The sequence below is a fragment of the Bombina bombina genome, chromosome 2 (genome assembly GCF_027579735.1).
Source record: "Bombina bombina isolate aBomBom1 chromosome 2, aBomBom1.pri, whole genome shotgun sequence".
NCBI classification, from domain to species: domain Eukaryota; kingdom Metazoa; phylum Chordata; class Amphibia; order Anura; family Bombinatoridae; genus Bombina; species Bombina bombina.
The window spans coordinates 432,231,387-432,245,377 of record NC_069500.1 but is presented as its reverse complement, the minus strand read 5'-3'; the positions used below and the strand labels follow the sequence as shown (position 1 = coordinate 432,245,377).

The following is a 13,991-nucleotide window of genomic DNA, read 5'->3' as shown; positions in this document are numbered from 1 at the left end:
CCTGCAATCTGAGTTCCACACACCCTAACCTCCTCACACCAACTTAGCTGCATGATTCCTATCATTATATTATTGTACATATCAAAACATATTTACAAAATACATATTTACAGCTTAGAGACGAGTGCCATCTTCAGAGGGAAAAATATTCTGACTGCTAAATCTTTTGCTCATTAACAAAAGTGTTAATTAATTTCTAATAAGTGTTAGACAATCATTTTTGTGAACCTAACCTTATCAGTTGGGGTGAAGTGAAGTTTTCCATAAAATACACACTCACCCACAAAAGGGGGGCACAAACAGGTGACACAAGAGGGGCCACACTGAACATGCACGATTATCACACCCTGTCCAGAGGAGATGGGAGGCTAATCTGACCAGACACGTCAAGATAATGGCAAGAGAGGGTCCAGGGGTATCCTAAGAGGGTCTTTTTACACTGAACCCTAGTGAAGGGTAAGTATGAAATAAACCCATATGAAACCGTTTTGTTAATATGATTGATGCTGTTTGCATTTATATTCAAAGTTTTTTTTTTATTTAATCAGATGAGTTAATCAATTCTGGTTTGCCCTTTATAGTCACAAATGTTTTTGTTAGGTAATTCCTATTAACCTAGTCTTACCTGTTAACAACAACACTGGGTCGATCAGGAATCTAATAATAATGTTATCATTTTCTTAAGGTTCTTTCTTAAAAAGGTACCAGAAAATGACACAGGATTTATCTATGGAGTTAAGAACCAACATAGGGAGACCATCAAATTGTACAGGAGCTATATTTATGACCTGCTATTAATTTGGAGAGGCAGTGAATCAAGCATTGATGATTTTGTATGCTATCTTAATGACAATTCGATAGGTCTATCCGTTTTATATGATAAAAATAACATCAAAATCAATTATTTGGATATTACCTTAATAGGGTTACCGGAGAATTGAATTATTACAGAAGCGTACAAAAAAAACCCAATTATGGGTAATACCCTCTTACATGCAAACAGTAACTATCCGAAAAGGGTCAATTTATCAGGCTCAAGAGAAATTGTAGGATTAAAGACACTTAGTTAAAGGGATACTGAATGGAAAAAAAATATTTCATGATTCAGAAATAGGATGCAATGTTAAGCAATTTTCTAATTTACTCCTATTATCAATTTGTCTGTTCTGTAGGTATCTTTATTTGAAAAAGCAGGAATAAAAAATTGGGTTCAGTTTCCCTTTAAAGGGATAGTAAACCCCAACATTTTCTTTTATGATGCAGATAGAAAATACATACAATTTTAAACAACGTTCTAGTTTAATTCTATTATCAAATTTTCTTCATTCTCTTGTTATCCATTGCTGAAGGGACAGCATTGCACTACTGACAGGAAGCTGAAAATATCTAGCCAATCACAAGAGACTAAAAGAACGAAGCACATTTGAAAATAGAAGTGAATTTAAAAGTGTCTTAAAATGACATGCTCTATCTGAATCATGCAAGTTTAATTTTGACTTTCCTATCGCTTTAAAGGGACACTGAACCCACATTTTTTTCTTTTGTGATTCAGATAGAGCATGCAATTTTAAGCAACTTTCTAATTTATTCCTATTATCAACTTTTCTTCGTTCTCTTGCTATCTTTATTTGAAAAAGAAGACATCTAAGGTTTTTTTTTGGTTTAGGACTCTGGACAGCACTTTTTGTATTGGTGATTGAATTTATCCACCAATCAGCAAGGACAACCCAGGTTGTTCACCAAAAATGGTCCGGCATCTAAACTTACATTCTTGCATTTCAAATAAAGATAGCAAGAGAATGAAGAAAATTTGATAATAGGAGATTAGAAAGTTGCTTAAAATGTCATGCTCTATCTGAATCACAAAAGAAAAAAATTTGGGTTCAGTGTCCCTTTAAGGCAAATAATTTATCGATTCAGCTGAGAGACATGTGACATCTCACACTTTTGGCAGACGAATGGTTAAAAGAGAGTGCTAGATGGCAAGTAGAAACCTTTTGAAGTACTTCTCTTGTAATGCCCCTTAACATAATAAATGTTTACATCAATATATATCAGCCTATTACATTACCAGGATGTTGCTTGCAGTACAAGCAAAGTACATCTGTTTATTACACCAGCTGCTACTGTTTTCTTATGGACCACTAGGTGGGGCAGCAGAGCTCTACACTTAGCGTTCTCGGTATCCAGGGCAACAAGCGGGAAGTGAAGCGCGGACAATTGGGGGCAGAGTAAGGAACCCGGAACATGGGATGTAACTTATGTAAGAGCACATAGAAGATGGAGAAAGCACCTAAAGGCCGGTGTGTATAAGTGTAGTATGTTGTATAACAGTTGTATATTGCATGAATTTTAGGATGCCCCAGTGGATTACAACGCTTACTTCACTGATAAAAGGAGGGAGAGACGGTGTTGTGGGAAACGGCCCTGCACCACTTTTTATACAACGGTTCTTAAAAAGTTTTGGCAATTGCAGTGAGACACGGTTCCTAAAATTTGACATCTAATTGCTTTACACAATTTTAAGAGATATGGTAGTCGAGTGCATTTCGGTTTGAAATAGAAGAATTTTTAGAGTACACTACTATAAGGTGCTTATACTAAAAGCTATCATTGTTTTAGTGCGAGCTTATACTGGATACTACTGCGGGCATGTGTGTTGGTTCTTACCCTTGCAAGCACATGCTCTGTGACAGACTGACTGGGATAGTTTTTACTAAAAGAATTTTGTGTATTCAAAAGTTATGTTTTTTTTTTTCTAATCTGAAATGAAAGCAATGTCTCTAAAAGCAGTTTTTAGACATTTGGCCTGTTGGCTTTTAAACTTATCTGAATTTTTAAATTGGTCTTTTATATAATCATATTCTTATTTTGCAAATATGCACAAATAGTGCTTTTGATTTTGTATTAATTGATATGTTTTCATTGAGTTTTACCAATACAACTAATAGTTTCAAAAAAAGAATACACATCTAGCACTCTAATCCCACACAATTATGATTAGTATAGGATGGTATACATCAACAAAAGATAAATAAAACATTAAACTTTATTGGGTATGGTTAAAAATGGAGTGCTGATCAACATATAATATCCTGGGTACAATTACACCAGGAATGCAATACTGTGCAGTGATATAGGTCAGTGTAGTAATGGGGTGAGCCGATTAGGAGACCTCTAATATATGTGGTCCCTATAGGCTAGTAGTATGACTAAGAAATCCGTTAGGGTCACAACACTCAGGTGTAATATAACTTGTATCATGTTAAGAATAAGTGCTGGAGGAGATGTACATTTTAAGCTTCCATTAAAAACTGACAAGCTGTAATTTCAATGTAGAAAAGTAGCAGGACCAGCACACACCTCAGAAGAATGTCCCTTTGTATCGATATTGAATGAATGTAGGTGCACACCTGGAGGACCTCCCTTTCTAGAGTCCCAGTGAATACTATGCAATAGAACACACAGGTAGCACACTATATGAAGCAACAGCACCTTTATTGAGCAACGTTTCGGGGCTCCTGCCCCTTTATCAAGCTTGATAAAGGGGCAGGAGCCCCGAAAAGTTGCTCAATAAAGGTGCTGTTGCTTCATATAGTGTGCTACTTGTGTGTTCCATTGCATGTAATTTCAATGTAGTCTGAGTTACAATAAGCACTACCGCTGGGGCATTTATAATATAAACTATACATAGAAATATAAGTAATATCCGGAGAAAAAAAACGTGTCCTTCATGTAACAGTCCTAAGTGGATACATTATTAATGCTTTTTTGCATTGCTAATACACGACGCTGCTGTTGTATAAAAAACAACATTTCTACATGTCTGACACTTTTAATAAAATCAGAAACAATATCTAAATGTAACACTGCTGATGATGCTATATTAATATTGCTCTGTGGAAATGTAAAGCTGTTACATTTATATTTAGAACAGCTGTTAGGGAGTCTCTATATAAAAATAGAGTGCATATAACACAAAGTGCACCTCAAGCCAGTTTATATTCCCTGTAATTTATATACTGTGATGTCCATATAGTAATATGTTACATTTGATATTTCATTTTAATACAGGACATAACAGCAAAGTATACTGACTAATGTACTAAACGATACGTATATTACCATGTGGTTGTTTATTTACTGAAACACACATAGATCTCCTGACTGCAGTTGTACATATAGAGTATTCCTAACACTTCCACAATACGTGTTACAGATTATGTTTTCGGAATCTCTGCACTAAAACTGCCCTAGGTGATAACTATCTATTAGTTGTATTGGTAAAAGTGGCTATTCACATATGTATAAGGCTAACTTTGGATCATTATAGGCCCATCCCCATCCTACTTTATATTAAGTAGTGCCATCACTCTTTTTCTTCTCTTTGCATGTTTTCATTGAGCACATGCGGAAATGTAAAGCTTTAAAATATAACTTAAAGTGACCCTGAACTCAAATTTTTTCGTTCGTGATTCAGATAGAGCATGCAATTTTAAGCAACTTTCTAATTTACTCCTATTATCAATTTTTCTTTGTTCTCTTGATATCTTTATTTGAAAAAGAAGGCATCTAAGCTTTTTTTTTATTCAGAACTCTGGACAGCACTTTTTCATTGGTGGATATATTTATCCACCAATCGGCAAGGACAACCCAGGTTGTTCACCAAAAATGGGCCGGCATCTAAACTTACATTCTTGCATTTCAAATAAAGATACCAAGAGAATGAAGAAAATTTGATAATAGGAGTAAATTAGAAAGTTGGTTAAAATTTCATGCTCTATCTGAATCCCGAAAGAAAAAAAAATTGGGTTCAGTGTCCCTTTAAAGGGACAGTTTAGTCAAAATAAAACTTTCATGATTCAGATAGGGCATGCAATTTTAAACAACTTTCAATTTTACTTTTATCATCAAATTTGCTTTGTTCTCTTGGTATTCTTTGTTGAAAGTTAAACTATCATAAACTGATTTCTAAGCCGTTGAACCACCTCTTATCTCAGTGCATTTTGACAGTTTTTCACAGTTATGTCTAAAGGAGTAGCAGCACCACTTTATCAGATTCAAAGGTTTATTGGGACATCACATAAACATATCTGCACAACCTTTCCGTCCAACCGACCTTAATCATAGTGTATAAATATGATTAAGTGGTGCTGCTACTCCTTTAGACATAACTGTATTATTTTAGGGTGAGTGCAGAACCCTGGTAGCGTGCACCTGTATGCAGGGGTGCTGGACATTTTCTGTGATAGTTTTCACAGTTAGGCACTGATATTTCATGTGTGCCATATAGATAACATTGTGCTCACTCCTGTAGAATTATTTAAGTCAGCACTGATTTGCTAAAATGTAAGTCTGTCAAACGTACTGAGATAAGGGGGCAGTCTTCATTGGCTTAGATACAAGGTAATCACAGAGGTAAAAAGTGTGGGGAATGAGTAATAAAAGGATTGTCTATCTTTTTAGACAATAACATTTTTTAAATAGACTGTCCTTTTAAAAAAATGGTCATCAGTAGCAATAGCAGCAGAAGACCATTAAAGTTATAGCCCCATACATTGGTTTGTATGTATATATATATATATATATATATATATATATATATATATATATATATATATATATATATATATATATATATACAGGGAGTGCAGAATTATTAGGCAAATGAGTATTTTGACCACATCATCCTCTTTATGCATGTTGTCTTACTCCAAGCTGTATAGGCTCGAAAGCCTACTACCAACTAAGCATATTAGGTGATGTGCATCTCTGTAATGAGAAGGGGTGTGGTCTAATGACATCAACACCCTATATCAGGTGTGCATAATTATTAGGCAACTTCCTTTCCTTTGGCAAAATGGGTCAAAAGAAGGACTTGACAGGCTCAGAAAAGTCAAAAATAGTGAGATATCTTGCAGAGGGATGCAGCACTCTTAAAATTGCAAAGCTTCTGAAGCGTGATCATCGAACAATCAAGCGTTTCATTCAAAATAGTCAACAGGGTCGCAAGAAGCGTGTGGAAAAACCAAGGCGCAAAATAACTGCCCATGAACTGAGAAAAGTCAAGCGTGCAGCTGCCAAGATGCCACTTGCCACCAGTTTGGCCATATTTCAGAGCTGCAACATCACTGGAGTGCCCAAAAGCACAAGGTGTGCAATACTCAGAGACATGGCCAAGGTAAGAAAGGCTGAAAGACGACCACCACTGAACAAGACACACAAGCTGAAACGTCAAGACTGGGCCAAGAAATATCTCAAGACTGATTTTTCTAAGGTTTTATGGACTGATGAAATGAGAGTGAGTCTTGATGGGCCAGATGGATGGGCCCGTGGCTGTATTGGTAAAGGGCAGAGAGCTCCAGTCCGACTCAGACGCCAGCAAGGTGGAGGTGGAGTACTGGTTTGGGCTGGTATCATCAAAGATGAGCTTGTGGGGTCTTTTCGGGTTGAGGATGGAGTCAAGCTCAACTCCCAGTCCTACTGCCAGTTTCTGGAAGACACCTTCTTTAAGCAGTGGTACAGGAAGAAGTCTGCATCCTTCAAGAAAAACATGATTTTCATGCAGGACAATGCTCCATCACACGCGTCCAAGTACTACACAGCGTGGCTGGCAAGAAAGGGTATAAAAGAAGAAAATCTAATGACATGGCCTCCTTGTTCACCTGATCTGAACCCCATTGAGAACCTGTGGTCCATCATCAAATGTGAGATTTACAAGGAGGGAAAACAGTACACCTCTCTGAACAGTGTCTGGGAGGCTGTGGTTGCTGCTGCACGCAATGTTGATGGTGAACAGATCAAAACACTGACAGAATCCATGGATGGCAGGCTTTTGAGTGTCCTTGTAAAGAAAGGTGGCTATATTGGTCACTGATTTGTTTTTGTTTTGTTTTTGAATGTCAGAAATGTATATTTGTGAATGTTGAGATATTATATTGGTTTCACTGGTAAAAATAAATAATTGAAATGGGTATATATTTGTTTTTTGTTAAGTTGCCTAATAATTATGCACAGTAATAGTCACCTGCACACACAGATATCCCCCTAAAATAGCTATAACTAAAAACAAACTAAAAACTACTTCCAAAACTATTCAGCTTTGATATTAATGAGTTTTTTGGGTTCATTGAGAACATGGTTGTTGTTCAATAATAAAATTAATCCTCAAAAATACAAATATATATATATATATATATATATTATATATATGTATATGTGTGTGTGTATATATATATATATATATATATATATATATATATATATATATATATATATATATATATATATATATATATATATATATATATATATATATATATATATATATATATATATAAAAAAAAAAAATTCCATTCAAATTACACACATATATATATATATATATATATATATATATATATATATATATATATATATATATATTTACAACAAACAAAACTAGAAAATTAAATGGCAAAACATATGCTAATGCCAGCATTTAAGTGCCCAATCAAATGTTAAAAAGCATGAATATTATGAGAGTAAACGTCTCTCCCCAGATAATGTAGTAATATTATATAATAATACAATGTATTATTTGATTGGGGAATTTTAATTTTAGAATTTCTGTGTTTTGGCATTTTTATTTATTAGCAAAAAACAACAAAAACTTACAAGTATATTTATTTATAAATTTCTCTAATTTCAGGAAAAATGCCACGAAATCTGGTACAGTTAGACCCCAGGACAGAGGTTTGGTTCCTGTAGTCAAAGCACCTGGCAGTTTGCGCCCTCATAATGCCCGCTCCATTCCTTACAGGGTCACCTACACTTGGAACCGGGGCGGCAGGCTGAAAGAGCTGCGAATCAGGTGAGGAATCGTTTCAATATATACTTTTTTTTTAAAGTACATTTTATATGGGATAACCGCACACCATTTCCCCATATTCATTATTTTATGGATTGTTCATCATGAGTTCTTTCACAGACAAAATGCCGTGTTTGCCATCTTATGGTAATTTATATAAAAAAAATATATTTTTATTTATATTATACATTTTTAAGAATTTTATCTTTATGGTCTTTAAATTATAGTATTTTAACATTGGTTCAGATTTACTAGATCCCGTTAACTGTATCTAATATGGGTTCATTCTAATCTAGACCCTGTACACTGTCTTCAGTTCTCTGTGAAACATTATAATTATTTTTTCATAATTATTGACCACCCCCCGAGATAATTGCCCTGTAACAGTTTTAAGGTGTTGGGGAGAAATGAGGAATTGTGCATTCGATTCTGTGAATTGCATTAGTGACTATAATACTGGTTACATTTGACATATGTAGGATTGTATGTTTTAAAGCTCTCAAACGTTAATTTCTTCTGTTAAGTGTGATCAGTCCACGGGTCATCATTACTTCTGGGATATTACTCCTCCCCAACAGGAAGTGCAAGAGGATTCACCCAGCAGAGCTGCATATAGCTCCTCCCCTCTACGTCACTCCCAGTCATTCTCTTGCACCCAACGACTAGATAGGATGTGTGAGAGGACTATGGTGATTATACTTAGTTTTATATCTTCAATCAAAAGTTTGTTATTTTAAAATAGCACCGGAGTGTGTTATTATCTCTCTGGCACAGTTTGAGGAAGAATCTACCAGAGTTTTTGTTATGATTTTAGCCGGAGTAGTTAAGATCATATTGCTGTTTCTCGGCCATCTGAGGAGAGGTAAACTTCAGATCAGGGGACAGCGGGCAGATGAATCTGCATAGAGGTATGTAGCAGTTTTTATTTTCTGACAATGGAATTGATGAGAAAATCCTGCCATACCGATATAATGTCATGTATGTATACTTTACACTTCAGTATTCTGGGGAATGGTACTTCACTAGAATTACACTGTAAGAAATACATAAAGCTGTTTAATAACTAGAGATTATGTTTAACGTTTTTGCTGGAATGTAAAATCGTTTTCATTTGCTGAGGTACTGAGTGAATAAATGTTTGGGCACTATTTTTCCACTTGGCAGTTGCTTAATCTGTTTTCTGACAGTTTCTGTTTCCCCTCACTGCTGTGTGTGAGGGGGAGGGGCCGTTTTTTGGCGCTTTTACTACGCATCAAATATTTCAGTCAGCAACTCATTGTATTCCCTGCATGATCCGGTTCATCTCTACAGAGCTCAGGGGTCTTCAAAACTTATTTTGAGGGAGGTAATTTCTCTCAGCAGAGCTGTGAGAATTATAGTTTGACTGAGATAAAAAAACGTTTATTCTGTAATTTGTTTCCTGCTTTCAGAATTTGTTATCTTTGCTAATGGGATTAAACCTTTGCTAAAGTTGTGTTGTTTACAAGGATTGAGGCTATAACTGTTTCAATTTATTAATTTTCAACTGTCATAGATCTTCTGTGCTTCTTAAAGGCACAGTACGTTTTAATATTATTCTAATTGAATTGTATTTCCAAGTTGCAAGTTTATTTGCTAGTGTGTTAAACATGTCTGATTCAGAGGATGATACCTGTGTCATTTGTTGCAATGCCAAAGTGGAGCCCAATAGAAATGTATGTACTAACTGTATTGATGCTACTTTAAATAAAAGTCAATCTGTACAAATTGAACAAATTTCACCAAACAACGAGGGGAGAGTTATGCCGACTAACTCGCCTCACGTGTCAGTACCTACATCTCCCGCTCAGAGGGAGGTGCGTGATATTGTAGCGCCGAGTACATCTGGGCGGCCATTACAAATCACATTACAGGATATGGCTACTGTTATGACTGAGGTTTTGGCTAAATTACCAGAACTAAGAGGTAAGCGTGATCACTCTGGGGTGAGAACAGAGTGCGCTGATAATATTAGGGCCATGTCAGACACTGCGTCACAGGTGGCAGAACATGAGGACGGAGAACTTCATTCTGTGGGTGACGGTTCTGATCCAAACAGACTGGATTCAGATATTTCAAATTTTAAATTTAAACTGGAAAACCTCCGTGTATTACTGGGGAGGTGTTAGCGGCTCTGAATGATTGTAACACAGTTGCAATACCAGAGAAAATGTGTAGGTTGGATAAATATTTTGCGGTACCGACGAGTACTGAGGTTTTTCCTATACCTAAGAGACTTACTGAAATTGTTACTAAGGAGTGGGATAGACCCGGTGTGCCGTTCTCACCCCCTCCGATATTTAGAAAAATGTTTCCAATAGACGCCACCACAAGGGACTTATGGCAAACGGTCCCTAAGGTGGAGGGAGCAGTTTCTACCTTAGCTAAGCGTACCACTATCCCGGTGGAGGATAGCTGTGCTTTTTCAGATCCAATGGATAAAAAGTTAGAGGGTTACCTTAAGAAAATGTTTATTCAACAAGGTTTTATATTGCAACCCCTTGCATGCATTGCGCCGATCGCGGCTGCAGCGGCATTCTGGATTGAGTCTCTGGAAGAGAACATTGGTTCAGCTACTCTGGACGACATTACGGACAGGCTTAGAGTCCTTAAACTAGCTAATTCATTCATTTCGGAGGCCGTAGTACATCTTACTAAACTTACGGCGAAGAATTCAGGATTCGCCATTCAGGCACGCAGGGCGCTGTGGCTAAAATCCTGGTCAGCTGATGTTACTTCTAAGTCTAAATTGCTTAATATACCTTTCAAAGGGCAGACCTTATTCGGGCCCGGGTTGAAAGAGATTATCGCTGACATTACAGGAGGTAAAGGCCATGCCCTGCCTCAGGACAAAGCCAAAGCCAAGACTAGACAGTCTAATTTTCGTTCCTTTCGTAATTTCAAAGCAGGAGCAGCATCAACTTCCTCTGCACCAAAACAGGAAGGAGCTGTTGCTCGCTACAGACAAGGCTGGAAACCTAACCAGTCCTGGAACAAGGGCAAGCAGACTAGGAAACCTGCTGCTGCCCCTAAAACAGCATGAATTGAGGGCCCCCGATCCGGGATCGGATCTAGTGGGGGGCAGACTTTCTCTCTTCGCCCAGGCTTGGGCAAGAGATGTTCAGGATCCCTGGGCGCTAGAGATAATATCTCAGGGATACCTTCTGGACTTCAAATACTCTCCTCCAAGAGAGAGATTTCATCTGTCAAGATTGTCAACAATCCAGACAAAGAAAGAGGCGTTTCTACGCTGCGTACAAGAGCTCTTGTTAATGGGAGTAATCCATCCAGTTCCACGATCGGAACAGGGACAGGGGTTTTACTCAAATCTGTTTGTGGTTCCCAAAAAAGAGGGAACTTTCAGACCAATCCTGGACTTAAAGATCCTAAACAAATTCCTAAGAGTTCCATCGTTCAAGATGGAGACTATTCGGACAATTTTACCTATGATCCAAGAGGGTCAGTACATGACCACTGTAGATTTAAAAGATGCTTACCTTCACATACCGATTCACAAAGATCATTATCGGTACCTAAGGTTTGCCTTCCTAGACAGGCATTACCAGTTTGTGGCTCTTCCATTCGGATTGGCTACAGCTCCAAGAATCTTCACAAAGGTTCTGGGTGCTCTTCTGGCGGTACTAAGACCGCGGGGAATCTCGGTAGCTCCATACCTAGACGACATTCTGATACAAGCTTCAAGCTTTCAAACTGCCAAGTCTCATACAGAGTTAGTGCTGGCATTTCTAAGGTCACATGGATGGAAGGTGAACGAAAAGAAAAGTTCACTCGTTCCACTCACAAGAGTTCCCTTCCTGGGGACTCTTATAGATTCTGTAGAAATGAAGATTTACCTGACAGAGGACAGGCTAACAAGACTTCAAAGTGCTTGCCGCACCCTTCATTCCATTCAACACCCGTCAGTGGCTCAATGCATGGAGGTAATCGGCTTAATGGTAGCGGCAATGGACATAGTACCCTTTGCACGCTTACACCTCAGACCACTGCAACTGTGCATGCTAAGTCAGTGGAATGGGGATTACTCAGACTTATCCCCTTCTCTGAATCTGGATCAAGAGACCAGAAATTCTCTTCTATGGTGGCTTTCTCGGCCACATCTGTCCAGGGGGATGCCATTCAGCAGACCAGACTGGACAATTGTAACAACAGACGCCAGCCTTCTAGGTTGGGGTGCCGTCTGGAATTCTCTGAAGGCTCAGGGACAATGGAGTCAGGAGGAGAGTCTCCTGCCAATAAACATTCTGGAATTGAGAGCAGTTCTCAATGCCCTCCTGGCTTGGCCCCAGTTGACAACTCGGGGGTTCATCAGGTTTCAGTCGGACAACATCACGACTGTAGCTTACATCAACCATCAGGGAGGGACAAGAAGCTCCCTAGCTATGATGGAAGTATCAAAGATAATTCGCTGGGCAGAGTCTCACTCTTGCCACCTGTCAGCAATCCACATCCCGGGAGTGGAGAACTGGGAGGCGGATTTCTTAAGTCGTCAGACTTTTCATCCGGGGGAGTGGCAACTTCATCCGGAGGTCTTTGCCCAAATACTTCGACGTTGGGGCAAACCAGAGATAGATCTCATGGCGTCTCGACAGAACGCCAAGCTTCCTCGTTACGGGTCCAGATCCAGGGATCCAGGAGCAGTCCTGATAGATGCTCTGACAGCACCTTGGGACTTCAGGATGGCTTACGTGTTTCCACCCTTCCCGTTGCTTCCTCGATTGATTGCCAGAATCAAACAAGAGAGAGCATCAGTGATTCTAATAGCACCTGCGTGGCCACGCAGGACTTGGTATGCAGACCTGGTGGACATGTCATCCTGTCCACCTTGGTCTCTACCTCTGAAACAGGACCTTCTGATACAGGGTCCCTTCAAACATCAAAATCTAACTTCTCTGAAGCTGACTGCTTGGAAATTGAACGCTTGATTTTATCAAGACGTGGGTTTTCTGAGTCAGTTATTGATACCTTAATACAGGCTAGGAAACCTGTTACCAGAAAGATTTACCATAAGATATGGCGTAAATACCTATATTGGTGTGAATCCAAAGGTTACTCTTGGAGTAAGGTTAGGATTCCTAGGATATTGTCTTTTCTACAAGAAGGTTTAGAAAAGGGTTTATCTGCTAGTTCATTAAAGGGACAGATCTCAGCTCTGTCCATTCTGTTACACAAACGTCTGTCAGAAGTTCCTGACGTCCAGGCTTTTTGTCAGGCTTTGGCCAGGATTAAGCCTGTGTTTAAAACTGTTGCTCCACCATGGAGTTTAAACCTTGTTCTTAATGTTTTACAGGGCGTTCCGTTTGAACCCCTTCATTCCATTGATATAAAGTTGTTATCTTGGAAAGTTCTATTTTTAATGGCTATTTCCTCGGCTCGAAGAGTCTCTGAATTATCAGCCTTACATTGTGATTCTCCTTATTTGATTTTTCATTCGGATAAGGTAGTCCTGCGTACTAAACCTGGGTTCTTACCTAAGGTAGTTACTAACAGGAATATCAATCAAGAGATTGTTGTTCCTTCTTTATGCCCAAATCCTTCTTCGAAGAAGGAACGTCTACTGCACAACCTGGATGTAGTCCGTGCTCTAAAATTTTACTTACAGGCAGCTAAGGAATTTCGACAAACGTCTTCTCTGTTTGTCATTTACTCTGGGCAGAGGAGAGGTCAAAAAGCTTCCGCTACCTCTCTTTCTTTTTGGCTTCGTAGCATAATTCGTTTAGCTTATGAGACTGCTGGACAGCAGCCTCCTGAAAGAATTACAGCTCATTCTACTAGAGCTGTGGCTTCCACTTGGGCCTTCAAGAATGAGGCCTCTGTTGAACAGATTTGCAAGCCTGCAACTTGGTCTTCGCTTCATACTTTTTCCAAATTTTACAAATTTGACACTTTTACTTCATCGGAGGCTATTTTTGGGAGAAAGGTTCTTCAGGCAGTGGTTCCTTCTGTATAAAGAGCCTGCCTATCCCTCCCGTCATCCGTGTACTTTTGCTTTGGTATTGGTATCCCAGAAGTAATGATGACCCGTGGACTGATCACACTTAACAGAAGAAAACATAATTTATGCTTACCTGATAAATTCCTTTCTTCTGTAGTGTGATCAGTCCAC

The 13,991-nt window shown here is 38.5% G+C and overlaps 1 protein-coding gene across 2 annotated transcripts in view; it reads left to right on the top strand.

Annotated features, from left to right (window-relative positions):
• The first annotated feature begins 2,204 nt into the window (after positions 1-2,204).
• SFI1 (SFI1 centrin binding protein) overlaps positions 2,205-13,991 on the top strand; it is a 146,190-nt gene continuing 134,403 nt past the window's right edge. For both annotated transcript variants that reach the window (XM_053702014.1, XM_053702013.1), the window contains exons 1-2: positions 2,205-2,303; positions 7,691-7,852. In XM_053702014.1, the coding sequence (XP_053557989.1) occupies positions 2,281-2,303; positions 7,691-7,852 (185 nt within the window). In that variant the 5' untranslated portion in view covers positions 2,205-2,280. The remainder of the gene's footprint in view (positions 2,304-7,690; positions 7,853-13,991) is intronic.